This window comes from Doryrhamphus excisus, linkage group LG4 (genome assembly GCF_037039965.1).
Source record: "Doryrhamphus excisus strain RoL-2023G ecotype Guam linkage group LG4, RoL_Dexc_Guam_v1.1, whole genome shotgun sequence".
Lineage (NCBI taxonomy): Eukaryota > Metazoa > Chordata > Actinopteri > Syngnathiformes > Syngnathidae > Doryrhamphus > Doryrhamphus excisus.
The window spans coordinates 20,990,975-21,010,918 of record NC_136360.1 but is presented as its reverse complement, the minus strand read 5'-3'; the positions used below and the strand labels follow the sequence as shown (position 1 = coordinate 21,010,918).

The 19,944-nt window shown below is 42.2% G+C and overlaps 1 protein-coding gene across 4 annotated transcripts in view; it reads left to right on the top strand.

The window, feature by feature from the left end:
• myo9bl (myosin IXb-like) overlaps positions 1-19,944 on the top strand; it is a 111,097-nt gene that overhangs the window by 30,312 nt on the left and 60,841 nt on the right. For all 4 annotated transcript variants that reach the window (XM_058074376.2, XM_058074377.2, XM_058074375.2 and 1 more), the window contains exons 2-4: positions 5,674-5,897; positions 5,994-6,213; positions 7,755-8,264. In XM_058074376.2, the coding sequence (XP_057930359.2) occupies positions 5,737-5,897; positions 5,994-6,213; positions 7,755-8,264 (891 nt within the window). In that variant the 5' untranslated portion in view covers positions 5,674-5,736. The remainder of the gene's footprint in view (positions 1-5,673; positions 5,898-5,993; positions 6,214-7,754; positions 8,265-19,944) is intronic.

Here is a 19,944-nt window from a genome sequence, read left to right as displayed (position 1 = left end):
ACACATATTGTCCAATTTATTTGACATAAGATATGTAGTTAGAGCATGGAAAACCTCTTCTTGATAAGTTTTTATGATTAGAGCCCTGTAAACATGAAATAACACCCCTATAGTCACTTTTACTACACACATTGTCCAATTTATTTGACATAAGATATGTAGTTAGAGCCTAGAAAACCTCTTTTCGATAAGTTGTTTATGATTAGAGCCCTGTAAACATGAACTAACACCCCTATAGTCACTTTTACTACACACATTGTCCAATTTATTTGACATAAAATATGTAGTTAGAGCATAGAAAGCCTCTTCTTAGTAAGCTGTTTAACATGATTAGAGCCCTGTAAACATGAAATAACACCCCTATAGTCACTTTTACTACACATTGTCCAATTTATTTGACATAAGATATGTAGTTAGAGCCTAGAAAACCTCTTTTCGATAAGTTGTTTATGATTAGAGCCCTGTAAACATGAAATAACAACCCTATAGTCACTTTTACTACACATATTGTCCAATTTATTTGACATGAGATACGATATACGGCCTACTTCCTGGTGGCTAATGTCTCATCAGTGTGTGACGTTAAGAGTCTGAAAATGTAGCACCATGTTTTACCTTTTTGAGGGCTCAAGACGCCATCTTTGTAGTTTGTGATGAGTTCCTTTTTGAACTGAATTTGTTTTTTTATTTATTTCTTTGTCAATTTGCTGGCCCTCACAACTTTGTTTGGCCCCATGGCAGGTTATTTAACATCATAAAAAAATATCGGTGATATAAATAACGGTGAGTCAGCAATGCTCGGGGTTTGTTTGGCGATTCAGTGGAATTCTGCCTACTTTGTTCCACGCAAAATTGTACGATGGTGCACCAAAAAACCGAAATGCAGATGCCAAGTTTGAGGCTGTCCTGTATCTCTTCTTATTTTGATCATATTTCGGTCTTTGTGTTCTTCAGGTGGTGAAAATAAGCAACATCTGCTTGAATGAGAAAAGCCATAGAGTGCGGTTACCAAAGCAGTGCAGTCAGCCTGCCGTGATTTAACGCAGCTTCCCGTTTCCCCCCCAAGGGTGGCGTACAGTTTACCAAGCGTGCATTATTAATATAGAGCCATGCTACATGATCCGTCGCCAGCTGCTGTCACTATAAATTAGCCTCAGCGCTGTTGCCATTGAAGTACGTATATCCTGCCTGACGAGTGGAACCTTTTCTCATACGGTGTGACGGTGATGTGCAATGTGCTGTGTTGAGCAATTGTTGTTGTTATTATTGTAACGAGGCGTCATATATATATTATTATATATATATATATTATTATTATATATATAATAATAAAAATAATCGTCAATCATAAACATACATATCATATTTTATGTTCAATAATAATATATGTATATAAAACATGTTTAAACATATGAGCAGGATATACAGTATGAATTTCTTGACTCTGCTTTATTGATACAACAGGTGTGTCCAAAATGTATTTTTTTAAAAAATGTAGTAGTTTTAGAGGAATAAAGTCAAAATATTAAGAGAAAAAAAGCGGTAATCTAAAGAGAAAAAGTTGTAAATTTAAACAGAAAAACAAACAAGCAAAAATTGAAAGGAATAAAATGACAATCTGAAGACAAAAATGTTTTAACATAAAGAATTATTTTTTTGGTAATAATATAATAAGGAAAATAAGAATTGTAGTAACAGAGTTAAAATATTTTTTTAAAAATTACTTCTGCACTAATTGTATGAAAAAAAACAAAACATGAAAGAATTGCACTAATTTTACTAGACTAAAGTCAAAATATTAAGAGACAAAAGTTGTCATTTAAGAGAAAAACTAAATCTAAACAGAAAACAAACAAAAAAAGTTGTAATTTAAAAAAAATTGTATTTGGTCATAATATTATGAGGAAAAATAAAAATATTTATAACAAAGTTTACATTTTTTAAAAAAAAGTACTATTCTGCACTAATTTTACAAGACGAAAGTCTTAATATTAAGACTTTGGGTTGTTATCTAAAGATGAAAAACAAATTTAAACAGAAAACAAAAACAAAGTTGTAATTCAAAAAATGTTGAATTTGGTCATGATTAGATTAGATTAGATTCAACTTTATTGTTATTGCTCATGTCACTGGTACAGGGCAACAATATGAGGAAAAATAAATTTTTTTGTAACAAAAGTTTAAATACTTTTTAAAAAAATTACTATTCTGCACTAATTTTACTAGACTAAAGTCTAAATAATAAGAGAAAAAAGTATTAATTATAAAAATAATTAATTAAAAAAAATGAAACTGAAAACTAAAAGAAAAACAAAGAAACCAAAAAATTCACAGGAATAAAGTCAAAATATGAAGACAAAAAAGTTGTCATTTAGAAGAAAAATTATTCATTTTGTTGTAATATTATGAGGAAAAATAATTATTTTAGTAGCATAAATTTGAAATATTAAAAGCAGACTAAAATTAGATTTTTTTTTAGAATTTTTTGCCAAAATATTAAGAGAAGAAAGTGGTAATCCAACAAGAAAAAGGTGCAATTTAATGGGGAACTACGGTATATTCTCATTTTTTGGCCCTTTTGTAAGAAAACAGCACAGAAAGTTTTGTTTCGAGGCAACACGGGTCCCTTCTGGTCTCTGGTCTCTGGTCTCTGGCAGACCAGCTATGTTCCATTCGTTTATGACGAAAGGCAAATAGGTAGCACTGCTTTTATTTGTGGCAGGGTTGCCATAAATAAATAAATGTATAAAAAAACTGTATGTGTGTGTGATCGGAAGAAAAGCTCCGAGATGATTGGAAGTATGTTTATAGACCCTTGTATTTTTGTACAGAGAGTGATTGATGAGAGTGATGAACTTCTGTTGGAAGATTTCCTAAATATCATCTTGAGTTGAGTTGCTGAACAATAACTAAACTGCTGTATGTGTGTGTGTTGTGTGTGTCAGATGGCCGCTAGCGGTGTCTTTGCTGCATCAGACTTTGACTTTCAGTATCTGTGTGTATTTTTAGCGCAGTGGCTAACATGTGATGATGACGACAAGGCAAAGAAACACATGAGCTACAGTGTCCTGGTAATGAATCCTCACCCACAGAGACGTGTGTGGTCAGAATAGATTCTGGCGCTGGGTGTCCCATCTCTGCCGCATGGTCCTCCATGGGGGTAGTGGGTCCGAGCCTGTTCTGTCCCGGCCGGGGCGGTCCTGTGTCTGTGGTTGGGCCGGGGGATTCCTGGCGTGGGCCAGGTACCGCTTCCTGGGGCTGTGTGTGTGTGTGTGGGGGGGGGGGGGGCGGCGTCTCCGGCTGTGGACGGGCTCCCTTCCAGTTGGCGGGGGCACTGTTGTGCCCGCAGGTATGTCGCCCTCGATGCCCTTCTGCCCTAGTTGGGTGTGGTCTCCCGCCGGTCTCGGGTGTGGCTTGACCTGGCTGTGCGGGGCGGGGTTTACTGGGTTGTTGTTGCTGCTGTTTTTGTCTCTCTCTCTCTTTACTGTACTCTGGACAGGACACACACACTAAAAAAGGAAACGATAGCGATGTTGGAGTTGGAGTATGGCTGGATGATATGGACCAAATATGTGTGCAAAGTTTTATTTAAATGTAAAGAATCTTATAGAAAAATAGTATACTGTACTTTAAGACGGGTGGTTGACTGATGGATTGTCGACATAGACGGGTGGTTGACATAGACCGGTGGTCGACCTGGATTGTCCACGTAGACGGGTGGTCAACGTCGATGCGTGGTTGTCGACACAGACGGGTGGTCGACGCGGACAGGTTGTCGACGCAGACGGGTTGTCGACGCAGACGGGTTGTCGACGCAGACGGGTTGTCGACGCAGACGGGTTGTCGACGCAGACGGGTTGTCAACGCAGACGGGTTGTCGACGCAGACGGGTTGTCGACGCAGACGGGTTGTCGACGCAGACGGGTTGTCGACGCAGACGGGTTGTCGACGCAGACGGGTTGTCGACGCAGGCGGGTTGTCGACGCAGACGGGTTGTCGACGCAGACAGGTGGCCGACTGATGAATTGTCGACACAGACGGGTTGTCGACGCAGACGGGTGGTCGACGCGGACGGGTGGTCGACGCGGACGGATGGTCGACGCGGACGGGTGGTCGACGCGGACGGGTTGTCGACGCGGACGGGTGGCCGACGCGGACGGGTGGCCGACGCGGACGGGTGGCCGACGCAGACGGGTGGCCGACTGATGGATTGTCGACACAGACGGGTGGTCGACACAGACAGGTGGCCGACTGATGAATTGTCGACACAGACGGGTTGTCGACGCAGACGGGTGGTCGACGCGGACGGGTGGTCGACGCGGACGGATGGTCGACGCGGACGGGTGGTCGACGCGGACGGGTTGTCGACGCGGACGGGTGGCCGACGCGGACGGGTGGCCGACGCGGACGGGTGGCCGACGCAGACGGGTGGCCGACTGATGGATTGTCGACACAGACGGGTGGTCGACACAGACGGGTGGTCGACACAGACGGGTGGTCGACACAGACGGGTGGCCGACTGATGGATTGTCAACACAGACGGGTTATCGACACAGACGGGTTGTCGACGCAGACAGGTTGTCGACTGATGGATGGTCGACGCAGACGGGCGGTCGACGCAGACGGGCGGTCGACGCAGACGGGCGGTCGACGCAGACGGGCGGTCGACGCAGACGGGCGGTCGACGCAGACGGGCGGTCGACGCAGACGGGCGGTCGATGCAGACGGGTAGCCGACTGATGGATTGTCGACACACACAGATTGTCGACACACACGGGTTGTCGACGCAGACGGGTTGTCGACGCAGACGGGTTGTCGACGCAGACGGGTGGCCGACTGATGGATTGTCGACACACACGGGTTGTCGACGCAGACGGGTTGTCGACGCAGACGGGTTGTCGACGCAGACGGGTTGTCGACGCAGACGGGTTGTCGACGCAGACGGGTTGTCGACACACAGATTGTCGACACACACGGGTTGTCGACACACACGGGTTGTCGACACAGACGGGTTGTCGACGCAGACGGGTTGTCGACGCAGACGGGTTGTCGACGCAGACGGGTGGCCAACTGATGGATTGTCGACACAGACGGGTGGTCGACACAGACGGGTGGTCGACGCAGACGGGTGGTCGACGCAGACGGGTGGTCGACGCAGACGGGTGGTCGACGCAGACGGGTGGTCGACGCAGACGGGTGGTCGACGCAGACGGGTGGTCGACGCAGACGGGTGGTCGACGCAGACGGGTGGTCGACGCAGACGGGTTGTCGACGCAGACGGGTTGTCGACGCAGACGGGTTGTCGACACAGACGGGTTGTCGACACAGACGGGTTGTCGACACAGACGGGTTGTCAGGTTTCTCATAGTTGAGAAAAACAGGTTCCTTTGATTCTGCATGTATGAGGGTTGGGTAATCTTGCCAATGTCCAATACTGTGTTTACTTGTGTGTTAAACACTTTATTAAGTAAGAATATATATATATATATATATATCTGCCATAAGAAATACAGGAAATCACGTCATCTGGTAAATAATCAGTAAGCCGTCTTATCATCAACCATCGCCTGCGTCATTGTTCGTGCAGCATGGAAGAGGATCAAATGTGGTGTGAAGTGGGATAGTTTAGTGTGAACGCTGATGTGCATGTGTGATTGTGATTGTGTTTCCCAGGTGCTGTGTGGTGAGAGGGAGGCGGTGGCTGCGGCATGCTGAGGCAACCCCCCCTGACTCAGGATGAGTGTCAGAGATGGCGGTGCCGCTGTGGCAACGTACACGGGTGGGGGAAGGGAGGGAGGAGACAGGCCAATCAGCCCCAACGATCACAACGGACGCTCCTACCTGCTCCAGATCTACCCACGGCTCCCTGCTGAGTCAACCACCTGCTGCAATCTCAGGTGGGTGAGCCACCGAGTTCGGACCGTTGAGGATCAGGGAAACAAACATAACTTATTGCATGCACTTTCTCTTTGTTTTTTTTCTTTTTTAATCAGAGTGCAGAAGGATGCCACAGCAGCGTCTGTGATCTCGGACGCTGCCACGGCACTGGAGCTGGACCCCGGTCGCCTGTATGTGCTGGCAGAGGTGAAGGAATGTGGCGGGGAAGAGTGGGTGCTGGAGGCCGGCGATCTCCCGGTCCAGAGGTTTCTGTTGTGGCCTCGGAAGGCCCAGGAGCAGCACCCGCAGAGCCTGGGCTACTACTTCCTACTGCAGGTCTCACAAGGACTTCATTTGCATCCAGCTTCCTCTGTTTCTCTCTTTGACTTTGTTTCCTTTTCCTTGTGACAACATGTGTTGAAGTTGGCTAACAATCTAGGTGCTATGTGCAGAAATAGCTCACATAGCTACACATATTGTTGCACATCTGTTGTACTACATCTTTCTTTTGCTCTTTAATAAGTATTTGGTTCTCCTCTCATTCCGTGTGGAAGTGGTACATCTTTGACTTTCTTCATCACCTCATTTGAAATACTTATGCTGTACATTGTTGTTCATATTTGATGTCATCTATTTATTCTCCACATTATTATTATTATTATTATTATTATTATTATTATTATTATTATTATTATTATTATTATTGTTATTATACGGAAGCCAGGCAAGGACATTCCGTTGGCAATTTCACTGCTGTGTTATTGTGCAATGACAATAAAGGAAGTCTATGTACTTTAGGTTTAGTAGAATAAGTCAATTGGAGAGTATAGCTAGTTAGCTCGGTAGCTTGCTACGCTATCAGCGGCTGTATGTAATGTCTGCGCAATGTGATGTAAACAAAGAATAATAGGAGTTATTTCATGTCCAAATGGCTCGAACAAGGTTAAAACCCATATTTTAACCCAAGTTCATAGACAAATTGTTTATGTTCTAACTACAAAAAATATATTGATATTAATTTTGAATCCTACTTGCTAGAAAATTACTTATATTGGTTGGGTCTGGAACCAATTAACCGCGATAAACAAGGAGTGACTCTACAGTGGACCCTTGGTATTTGTCATGAATTTATTAAAAAAGGTCAGGCGAAAACCAAGCAACCAAAAACGGGGCAATTTTTTCCTTAAATCAAATTAATCTCTTCCAGAAACCCCAAAATATGAAAAAATTACTAATTATAGTTTTACATGCAGAAAACAGTGTGTAGGAAGTCATTGTTTATGCATGGAATTCTCATCTTCATCAAAGTCACTCTCAACTTTCTTGACCCCATGGCGGGTTATTTAGCAGTCACACTCAAGTTAAAAAAGTGAGTCAGCAATATTTTGCGATATTGTACTAAAACTGACCCGGAACAGAATTTGAATGTAAATTGCACAACACAGCAGTAACAGAACCAATGTTGTAATATTGATAAGGCACTAAGAGTGAAACAAAAACAAAAGTTTTCAGATATTTAAAGGAAAAGTGCACTTTTTTTTTTTTACAGGCAATTAATGGCACGTAATGGGCCCCACTTATTCCGACTATAAAGCCTCCTGAAAAACCTTCAAAACTGCAGCAACATTATTATTATTATTGTTATTATATACAATGTTACGCCCATTTACAATATTAACCACGTCAGGATGTCGGCTAGATACTTTGTGTGTGTACACCATGTACTCTGCAACTATTGTAAACTAAAGTTATTAATTGGAGCATTGACAGCGGCTATTGCTCTCCACTTTGCCTCAGCGGTTTGTTGACAATCGACAAGCTATTGACAAGCCTTTTGTTTGAGCGGCAAAAAGAAAACACATGTCAATCTTTTCCAGGAGAGGAACAACGACGGCACCATTCATTACGTCCACCTCCCTCCCTTGTCCAAAGAGCAGGAGAAACAGCGGCTCGCCGCCAGGGGCTTCCTTCCGCCTCCCCAGGATGACTTTGCAGACCTCTGCAACCTCCCCAAACTCAACGAGGACAGCATCCTAAACAACCTGCGCACACGCTTCTACAAGAAAAAGATCTACACCTATGCCGGCAGCATCCTCATCGCCATCAACCCCTTCAAGTTCCTGCCCATATACAACCCCAAGTACGTCAAGCTGTACGAGAACCACCAGCTGGGGAAGCTGGAGCCGCACATCTTTGCCATCGCAGACGTGGCCTACTACGCCATGCTCAGGAAGAAGGTCAACCAGTGTATCGTCATCTCCGGAGAGAGCGGCTCGGGCAAGACGCAAAGCACCAACTTTCTCATCCACTGTCTGACCGCGCTCAGCCAGAAGGGCTACGCCAGCGGCGTGGAGAGGACCATACTCGGCGCTGGACCGGTCTTGGAGGTAGGAGAACACAAAGGGTTTGGTCTGGGTTGGTTCATAACCTTACTTTTAGCCTTGTGGTTGTCTTGCACACTGGAAGGGGTGTTGCAACAGAGGGAGAGAAGCGCTTATCGGGAGGAGGACCTTCTCTTTTGCTTAGTTTGATTGGAGCAGATCCTTTCACATGCTCAAGGATACCATCTTTATTTATCCTTCATCGCGGTCACTGCGTTTGAGCAGCTTGGACCAGCTGTTTCTCACGTTCTTCACTTGTGTCGTTCTTTGGAAATGTATTGATGGGACAAAGTTGAGAAAAAAGAACAAAAGCAACCTTTTTTTCTCAGTGTAGCAACATGTGACTACATATTCTTTCTTCCTGTGTGATATTTCACCGACTTCTCATTTTCTTTTTGTTTAGTGCAGTGCTACTTTGGTTTTCTTAGTAACCCCTTCAGTAGCGGCCATTTTGACCGATCTTTCAAGTCACACAGAATATTGTGTTGTATTATATATTGTATCGTATTACATAAACATCGAAACTGCCAAAAGAAAGATTAGACCATAGTTTTTCATCAGGGAAAAAAAAGTTGTTTCTGCCCTTTTCCATTTTTTAGTAATCAGCAATACAACATAGGTAAGTTTCAGGAAAATATCAGCTCCCAACTAAAAAAAAGAATATATATTGTGCATAACTTTCGCAATATTTTTTAGTGACATCTCAAACATGCACGCTACATTTCTCCATGCTCTCTCACTTCCTCCTGTACTGTGAATGACTGCGGGTTTGTGAAGGTGACATGAATGCTTAAACCGTACCGGGCCTTATCAAATCCCTTCTTTTTCCCAATTTCCGTTGACATTCATTCATTTTCTACCGCTTTTCCTCACAAGGGTTGTGGGGGGTGCTATCCCAGCTGTCTTCGGGCGTAAGGCGGGGTACGCCCTGGACTGGTGGCCAGCCAATCACAGGGCACATATAGACAAACAACCATTCACACTCACATTCATACCTATGGACAATTTGGAGTGGCTAATTAACCTAGCATGTTTTTGGAATGTGGGAGGAAACCGGAGTACGGGGAGAACATGCAAACTCCACACAGAGATGCCCGAGGGTGGGATTGAACCCTGGTCTCCTAGCTGTGAGGTCTGCGCGCTAACCCCTAGACCACCGTGCCGCCGTTGACATTTTTTAAGAATTCATTTTTTCCCCCCACTTCAAACTCGCACCAGCATCAGCGAGCATTATATTATTATTATAATATAATATAATATTATATACTATACTATAATATAATACTATAATATAATATTATATTATAATAATTATTAATTATTATTATGATTATAATTATATTATAATTATATTATATTATAAACTGCTGCTAAGCAGTTTACTTTCTAAACTTGAGGCCCTTTTGCTAGCCGTTAGCATGTTAGCATTTAAGCTAATTTACTCATGTCTAAAGGCAAATACACACATGGCATGATGCAGTGAGGTTATCGGACAACCCTGGCACTTTGTAAACTTGAAGCTCTCTTGCTAAGTGCTAGCACGATGACTGTTAGCATGTTAGCATTTAAGCTAATTTACTCATGTTTAAAGGCAACTACACACATGTCATGATGTGGGGACACTGTGTGACTGCTGTAACACTTTTGGGACTTGAAGCTATCTTGCTACGTGCTATCATGGTAGCCGTTAGCATTTTAGCATTTAAGCTAATTTACTCATGTCTAAAGGCAAATACACACATGGCATGATGTAGGGAGGTTATAGGACAACCTTTGCACTTTCTAAACTTGAGGCTCTCTTGCTAGGTCCTAGCATGGTAACGGTTAGCATGTTAGACTTTAGCTAATTTATTTATGTCTAAAGACAAATACACACATGGCATGATGTCGGGACACTATGGGACTGTCTTAGCACTTTAGGGACTTGGTGCTTTCTTGCTAGATGCGACCATGCTAACTCTTAGCATGTTAACATTGTGGCTAATTTGCTCATTTATAAAGCCAAATACACACATGGCATGATGTCGGGACACTATGGGACCGCCTGAACACTTTTGGGACCTGGTACCTACTTGCTAGATGCTACCAAGCTTGCTCTCAGCATGTTAGCATTTTAGCTAATTTGCCGCTCTCTAAAGGCAAATACACACATGGCATGATGTGGGGACGCTATGGACGCTCTTTGCTTTTGAGACTCGGTGCTTTCTTTTTAGCTGCTACAATGCTAACTGTTAGCATGTTGGCATTTCAACATGTCAGCTTTGTTGCTCAATTCCTCATCTAATGTACGCACGGCATTGCTCGGCGGCGCGGCACGGCAGACACCGGGCCAGAGGTTCACAGCACATGTGGCAAGCCCATCAAAATTTCCACGGGAATTTTCTAGTTACATATAATGCTCGCTTACGCTACAAACAAAAAAAGGCAACACGGTGTAAACACACCCGTAGCCACACTAGCATGCCAAAGTAAGCTAACTTGGCTTGCTTCCATGCACACTCCAGAGTTTTTCCGCCAACTTTGCCGGTGTTTCAGGCTGCTGTATCAACATGTTTAGTTGGGGAGGGGGCGGATTGGTGTTGAAATGTCGCCATGATCGAGTGATCCACCTGGGAAATACTTCTAATTTCTGCGATATTCCACGTTTCACAGTATTTGCCTATTCTGCGATTGCGCCAAAGGGGACCCATCCATCCATACATCCATTTTCCTCCGCTTATCCGGGTCCGTGTCACAAGGGCAGCAGTCTCAGTAGGGAAGCCCAAAATGGAAATTCTGTCCATGAAAATTGTGAACAGTACTCCCGCAGAACCCCCCAAAGAACGCCACAAGGACACGGTCGAATGCCTTTTCCAGGTCTACAAAGCCCATGTAGACCGGTTGGGCAAACTCCCATGCACCCTCAAGCACCCTTGTGAGGGTGTAGAGTTGGTCCAGGAAGATGAATTATATCAGCAAGTTGAAGTATTTGTTATTTTAGAAATAAGGAGTTGGTATTATGAATTATCCTTACTGGCCTTTTTTGCATTACATTTACCGAGTGAAGATTGCTTTTTATAGTAGTTATTAGCCCATATTTCCACCAATAAGTAAGATATGGTAGAACTTGAGAGCAATAAAGAGTGTGGAGTGATTTCTGATTGAGAACAAATTTTGCTTTGTTCAATATTGAAATATTTCTGGCCACCTTATATTGTATATTTGTAATATGAGGCTTCCAGCTCATATTTTCATCTATTGTGATCCGCAGAAATGTATTTTCCTTCACCCTTTCAATGTCTACACCGTCTATTTGTATTTGTTGGTACGTGTCCTTTCTGCTGTTACCAAACAGCATGATTTTAGTTTTACTTAGGTTCAAGGACAATCTATTACTATCAAACCATCTTTTTAGTGTGACCATTTCTTCTCTGACCTTTTTAATGATTTTGTCTTGGCTCCCTCCGGAACAAAAAGCATGGTATCATCCGCAAATAATACCAGCTTTAAGTCTTTGTTTGTTTGTCAAGTTGAACAGTTTTGGTCCCACTATTGACCCCTGGGGTACTCCGCACGTAATATATGAACTTGCAGATGTATATTCTCCTAGCTTTACGTATTGCTTCCTGTCAGCTAAGTAGCTTTACCTTTCTAATTTAGTTATCAGAATGTCGTTATTGATTTGGCAAGCACTTTGGGCGTGTGACCAGTCACAGCGGAGTGGGCATGCCCGGAGGAGGGCTGTGGTTGGAATAAATTAAAACAGACCATTTTGGCCGGAAGCACAAATCCAAGGAAATACAGCTGGAATATTTTGCAGATTTTGGAAGATCTAGTACAGGGGTGGGCAAACTACGGCCCGGGGACCACATCCGGCCCGCCAAGTGTTTGAATACGGCCCGCCCAATCTTTCCAAAGTATTTCATTTAAACTCAACATACAACCTGGCATCATGGCCTGAGCCAACCTTTTGATGGTTTTATCAATTTCGTTTTTTGACATGGTCTGTTGTTTACAAAGTGCTCCTGAAAAAAGGACACAAGCACATAATAATAATAATAATAATAATAATAATAATTATTATTATTATTTGATTATTATTAGATTATTAGATTATTATAATAATTATAATTATTATATTAATGCTAATTATTATATTAATTATATATAATATTATTGTTATATTTGCGTATTTTACATAATAATAATATAATAATTATTATTTAGATTTTATTGTAATTATTATAATATTTTATTATTTTTAAAATATTTAAATATAAATATAAAATAATAAATAATAATAGCAGATTGCATGACAATTTTACAGATACAATAATACCAGGTGGACTGTTACGTGTAAAATATATAGTCTGCCCCCCTCCCCCCCGTAAATTTTGTCATATCAATGCAGCCCGCGAGTCAAAAAGTTTGCCCACCCCTGATGTAGTAGTTTTCTGTGCTAGTTATTGTGTGTAGCTGCTCTATAGGAGACCACCAATCAATACAAAGGGTCGAAAAATTTGCATAGTATGTCCCCTTCAAGGCAGAAATCATCAGGTCCGACATACACGTTTTTTTGAGTAAATTTTTTTTTTTTTTTACATGATTTAATGGCAGAATTATTGTGTTTTCTGCTTTGTCGGTTTATGAAAGAGAGGAAAGGAAATGTGTTTTGCAGCCCAGGCGGACATATGATCACTGGCGCATTGTATTAAATGCTTTACCATCAAGTCTATGCAGAAAAAAGAAAGGAAACAAGTTGGCAAGGTGCCCCGTTAACCCTTCATGTGGTTCCTTTAATGCTGCTAGAGTCAAAGGAAGATACTCCGCAATTGAATAAAGACAGTTGCAGACATCTGTCTTTGCTTCTACGGAAAGATGAGTGCCAGGAAATATCCGTGTATTGTTTTAGACAACTTTAATCTACTTGGCTCAGGCTTACACTTTCCACTTTTTGTCTTTTATTTGTCTTTTTTTTCCCCCCTGCAGTTAGAAGAAACGGGATCCTATTCACTGTTTATTCCCTATTTCCGTCCCTCCCGGACTCCTGTGAGAAGCAGCGTTGCTCTGCAAACATGAATCTATGCAAAATATAAAACTGCTTAGCTTTAGTGGAAAGAACAAAAATGGAACAAAAGACAAGAGCGGTGGAAAATGTCAAGAATGTACATTTTACACGGTTCGATCTTAACGAGTTTCTAAGTAGAGTTTCATAATGCAAAAAGAAAAAAATGCGAGTGAGACAAAGAAGCATTCAAGTGAAATGGGCTGTTTATCAAAGGGGACCTATTACACTCCTCTTTTTTGACTTATCAATGTTACTACAATGTTGTATTCGCATGTTAAATAATGCCAGATAATAAGGTTTGCCCATTTGGAAGTGAGCCATGAAAGCAGTGCATTTTAACACCGAGTTGTAGTGACGTCACTGCAACCTGGACACATTCCTTAGATGGGAATGCCCAGTTGAGTAATGGCTACTCGGAAATATTTTTTTTTTTTTTTTTTACAGTTTGAGGCAAATCTAATTTTGTTTAGCTTAGGCAAGCATCAGGAAGAAGTGGTTGGAGTTCCTGATTCCTAGCAGGAGAAAACAACACTTCACACAGGGCTGTTTTGTGAACAATACGAAGCTGGACTATTGGCTGAAGCCCGACACCTTTTCCAGAGGATCCCATCAGTTCCAGACAGTGGATGGGGTCCGTGACGCCATCTTCACCAACCTGGAGCAACATTGCCACTACCCCTCATTACTCACTTCTTTTTTTCAAAGTTTTATTTCCACTTTAGATGGGTTTCTGTTTTTTTTCATCTATGGTCTTAAATTTTGATGATCCGATTAACACTTTAATTGTTTTTTTATGTCTCACTCTGCTCTGCTCTGCTTAGAACAGGGGTCTCAAACTCAATTTACCTGGGGGCCACCAGAGCTAGGTTCTGGGTGAAGCCGGGCCGCATCAGGTTTAAAAAAAAAACAAAAACCCAAAACGCATTTATTAAAAACTGGAAAAAAATCAATCTTCAATGCTTTTGCTTCTGCGATACCCTACACTTTTTCAGTACTTTGGTTCCGGTTTTCCACACCAAAATATCTGATAAAACATTCCACTGTTCTCAAATATCTTCATTTTTATTTTTCTATACACAAAATAAGATTAAAAAAATAAACAAATTAAGAATAAAGACAATAATCAATCAATCAGTAATAAATAAGTAAAACAATAATAAAACAGCAAATAAGAAAAACGTAAGAAACCACATACAGTTGGTAGAGAAATTATTTTTTTCAGATTGAAATGTACAGTATTAACAGTTATTTAACCTTTAACATGAACATTAATGAAACTTAATAATTTGACCCAATTAGCAAGTTAGCATCGTACTCAGTTCCATGTTTGATGAGATGCTTTATCTTGACGTGTATTTTCCGTTTTTATTCCAAATAATTTCCTGCATTTATTTGTACCCAGCGTCATAAGCCTACATAGCTACATTGCTAATCCAAAGCAAAACTGGGCGGGGCAAAATCATGTTAATTGTGTCCGGTGTGCACACAGCTTGAAGCTGTCATTTCAACATTAAACTTTGGTATCAAGGTGGGGGCCTCAAAGTAGCGTCTCGCAGGCCGCATTTGGCCCGCGGGCTGCGAGTTTGAGAACCTCCTTAAGATCTAACAGCGTAAAATGTACACTACCGCGCAAAAGTTTGGTATCACTTGGAAATGTATTTGGCCAGTCTGAGATTTGGCTTTTTCTCGGCAGTCCTGCTATGAAGTCCAGCATCCCGAAGTCGCCGTTTCACTGTTGATACTGACACTGGTGTTTGACGGGTACTATTTAGTGCAGCCGCCAGGTGACGACCTGTGAGGGGTCTTTGTCTTAAACTACACACTCTCAGATATGTGTCTTCTTGCACAGTTGTGCAGCGTTTTTCCTGTCCTTGTTAGACCCAGTTTGTGCTGTGATGTAGATCCTTCTTTGAAAATCATCTGATTCATTTTAATTGAATTACATTTAATTGAAATGGAAACAATTGTTTGTGAAATGCATGAAAATGTGTTTTTCTTTGGAAAACAAAGACATTTGCAAGTGATCCCAAACTTTTGAGCAGTAAGTGTAAATTCTTGACATGTTTCTACTGGTCTTAACATTTAGATCAGGGGTGTATAGCATACAGAAAAATCTTTGATTCAACATATCCTCACTAGGATGGTGGGGGTATGCTGGAGCCTATCCCAGCTGTCTTTAGACTAGAGGCGGACTAGACCCTGGACTGGTGGCCAGCCAATCACAGGGCACATATAGACAAACAATGCTTACACGCTTACATGTCCAATAAGACCAGTTGCTGGATTTGTCATTAGTTAATTATTAAATGATTGTAATTATGTATGATATACAGTAAAGTCTCGTTATATTGATATCGGTTATATCGAAGTACTGCTTATTACGATACTATTTTCATTTCCCGGCAAATTTCTAGTCTTTTATGATATAATTAGTTCCGTTAGTACGATACCCGGTTATTATGATAATCCGGTTACTACGATGCCCTTTTCATCTCCCGTCAGCCAATTTGGTCTGCTTATATCGATACAAAAGCAGCTTAAATCAATCTTTGCTTAAGGATTTCAATACCAAAAAAGAACACGGCGAACGGCTGCTTCCAGTCAACTTTATTTTTTACACTTCCACCACCAGAGCACAGCACACACACCGATTCCCGCACTTCCTGGTTCACAGGTCATGCCTGCAACAGAAGAACCAACTGACATAGCATACACACCTATTCCAACAAAGACACAAGCGTACAAATACATGTATTTAATTGTGTTGTATTCAGATATCTTTTTATCGCTTGCAATAATCACTGTTTTTCATATGTACATGCTGGCGTTCGTGGTTTCTCTCGTGTGTATAGATTCTATACACACGAGAGAAACCACGAACGCAGTTGGTTCTTCTGTTGCAGGCATGTGTTTGGCCAGCTATGTGTTTTTTTTTGGTAGTGAAATCCTTAAGCAAAGATTGATTTAAGCTGCTCGACATTGTTCTATACTATAGAACAATGTCGAGTGCATTATTGCCCACTTTTAATGCAGTTCGGCGCAGGATCGGATATATCGACAGTCTGGTTATATCGATATTTTTTCCGACTCCCAACAATATCGATATAACAAGACTTTACTGTATATAATGATGTAATTATTATGATGTATATCATTTCATATCAATATGCTTTCGATGCAACATGGGACCTGGATGATTTAGCAAAGGAATAAGTACTTAGTGTCGTCAGAGTAGAAACGTGACCCAGAAGCGCCCCCCCCCCACCCGGGTTTTGCCAACTCTGCAAATGTGCTTCAACACTCTTCGATTTCCCTTGCAGAGCTTTTCAATGACGCAGTTCTCTAAATGCTTATAGGGCTGATCTGGAAGCAAATCGCCCCATATTTTGGGTTTGATATTGCGCAGGAAGCAGTCTAAAAATACTCCTTTTATCCTGAAAAGCCATGGAATGTGAAAGAACTGCTGAAAATGAAACTCTTGATCCCAGAAGCAGGACGAGCGGACGGCTGCACTTCCTTAAACGCACCATGCAGCCGTCCATCATCATTTGATGGACGGCTTTTGTTCGTTGACCTTCTTGACTCGGCACTCAAGAAGTCCTCACAAAAATGCTGCCGCTTCAAGATGCAGATAAACATGACGTGTGTCAGCCTGTCGCTGTCCTACACCCAGACACATTTTCCCCTTCCTCAGCAGAGTTCTGGTCCCGTTGGCTGCCGCTCACTCCCAGAATGCATGTCTCAGTCCCATCCAGAACTGTGGTTGCAAAAGGGAGACAAGGAGACGGCATTTGTTTGGCCTCGTGGTGTTTCCATTGGGAAGCCGCTTTGTCAATCATCCCGTGTGGTGAACAACGCAATCGAGGCTTAACTCTGACATTTCTCCACGCTGTTACAAGCAAAGGGATTTGTTTTATGTGGAAAAAGGTCCGTTCTGACAACACCTCGCAGCCAACGCCAACCTGAAGTGGATTTTACAGAGGAAGCAATAACTCGTGGAAGTATGTTCCCTGCAGTTTCTCTCAAGCTGACATTTAAAAAGAGAGACAGGATTTCTTTCAACAAGTTTACTGGAACACTTTTTTTGCACTGGATACTGATCCGATTACAATGCAAAGAGTGTGTGTGTGTGTGTGTGTGTACCCTGTGGCTATAGGAGAGCTCTCCAGGCCTGGGTCACATTTTGAGGAGATGAGATCACTATTTGTAGCGCTCCACTGAATGGCCTCAACTGGAAACCACTTTGCAAAGCAGCCGTCCCACTTTCTATTTTCATCCACTCTAATGGATGTCAGGGCCCAATTCATCCACTCCAACTTGGACCCAGAATTATTGATATGAGGCGAGATTACATGTACTGTGCTGGGGTGAGCGAATCAAGCTTTTTTGCTTTTTCTTCTGCCTGTCATAATGTCCCCTGAGCCCACCCGTAACCCAACGTTTACTGTTTCAGAGACATTTTGCTTTCTCTTTGTACCAAAACCTCACCGAGACACAAAAAAATCTAATCAGCCGCCGCTGCAGTGTTTGAAAAGTGCAAAAGATTTTTGTCAGAGACCTGCTGCTCGGAGCATGTGCCTAAATACAGTGCACCTTGCTGGGCCACACCACTCTATACGCCGCTACTCCTGACCTCCATAGCGGCACACTGGCTGCTGGGAGCATGTGTCCGTATACAGTGCATCTTACTGGGCCACGCCAGGTGGCTTCACCGCTCTATACTCTGGTTCACCTGGTAGTAGTAATACAGTAAACCTCGGATATATCGGATTCAATTGTTCCCACTGGTTTTGTCCGATATAAGCGAAATCTGTTATATGTGTATACCGGAAAATGTCCGTTTTACGCATATATCGGATTTATATCCGGTATATGCGTAAATGGGATTTTATCCGTTATAAAAAGGCACTTCCTTGACTATGTTTCCAATGTACCTGGACTGGGCAATGAAAAGAGACGTAAGGTAATGAGAATTGAACTTTATTGGACTCTGAGCATAACAAATTGTTAATTAAGCTAGGCCCTGTTACGCCCTACGTTAGGCAGGCCTACGTTATTTCCAATAGTGAGGTTAAGATCTCATTCACTGCTGTGCTAGTATTATTGACGTCACTCACTTTTATATTTGTCCTAAATCTGGAGCCAGGAGAAAGACACCATGCGGCCATCCGATATATGCGAGGGAAATTGGAACGGGACTGGAGATTTTGTCCGAAATAGGCGAAATCCGTTATAAAAAAATCCGATATATGCAATGAATTTTTATTGGAAATGCATTACAGAAAAATTGGTTCTTTTTTATCTGTCCGTTGTGAGCGAATTTCCGATATATCAGAGTCCGATATATCCGAGGTTTACTGTATCATGGTATTTCATTAGATGAAATCCTACTTTGTTCGTGTCCTTCTTACCGCCGGGTGGTCCCCAACTATACTTAAATGTACATTTTTAAAAAGTAGATATTAAAGTGTGGTTATTGGTATCATATCAGTCTCGGGAAGTTATTGGAAAAACAAGATATCATGCATCACATTTGCCTGCAGAGCAGATGTGGCATCTGTAAAGCTGAAGCCCAGTCAATCAGAGCAGAAATGTAGACAAACCGAACCATTCATTCATTCATTTTCTACCGCTTTTTCCTCATGAGGGTCGGGGGGGTTGCTGGAGCCTATCCCAGCTGTCTTCGGGCGAGAGGCAGGGTACACCCTGGACTGGTGGCCAGCCAATCACAGGGCACATATAGACAAACAACCATTCACACTCACATTCATACCTATGGACAATTTGGAGTGGCTAATTAACCTAGCGTGTTTTTGGAATGTGGGAGGAAACCGGAGTACCCGGAGAAAACCCACGCATGCACGGGGAGAACATGCAAACTGTGAGGTCTGCGCGCTAACCACTCGACCGCTGTGCCGCCCCAAACCGAACCAGTCACTTGCAAATAAATCCAAGTCTTATTAGCACAGTGTCTGTTACTCTCTGCAGTTGTGCACATAAACTATACAATGAAGAGTTTTTTGTTTTTTGTAAATGTCATTCAATGCTCCTGTGCAGCAATGAATCGCTCACCTGCTCCGAGTGACTACTGTGTATATTATTAACTGGTCTAACTGGTTGATCTTCTGGGTGGGTTGGTGTGTGTGTGTGTGTGTTTGTGTTGTTTCGACTCACTTATGCCCTCCCCTTTTGTTGACACAGCATAGTGAACTGCATCTTTAAAGATGACAAGGTAAAAGAACGAAGGTTACAAATGTAGCCGTGCGTTAGTCTGCCCTGAGTCATAGACGTAACCACACAGGAAGTTCCTATCATCCGGAACCTTATTTAACAGGAAGCGGCTACGACATGGGAAGTAAGAGCAGTCGTGGGTTGTTGTTGTTGTTTTTTTGTTTTTTTTTTGCCAGGAGCCTTACAGGGTGTGTATTAAACCGGAGTATTGTATTGTATTCAGGAAGTGCAGAGAAGCCTTTTTGTCTACACATGCATTGTTTATCTCTCAACTACTGTACAGTAAAGTCTCGTTATATCGATATCGGTTATAACGAATTACTACTTATTACGATACTATTTTCATTTCCCGGCAAATTTCTAGTCTTTTATGATATAATTAGTTCCGTTAGTACGATACCCGGTTAT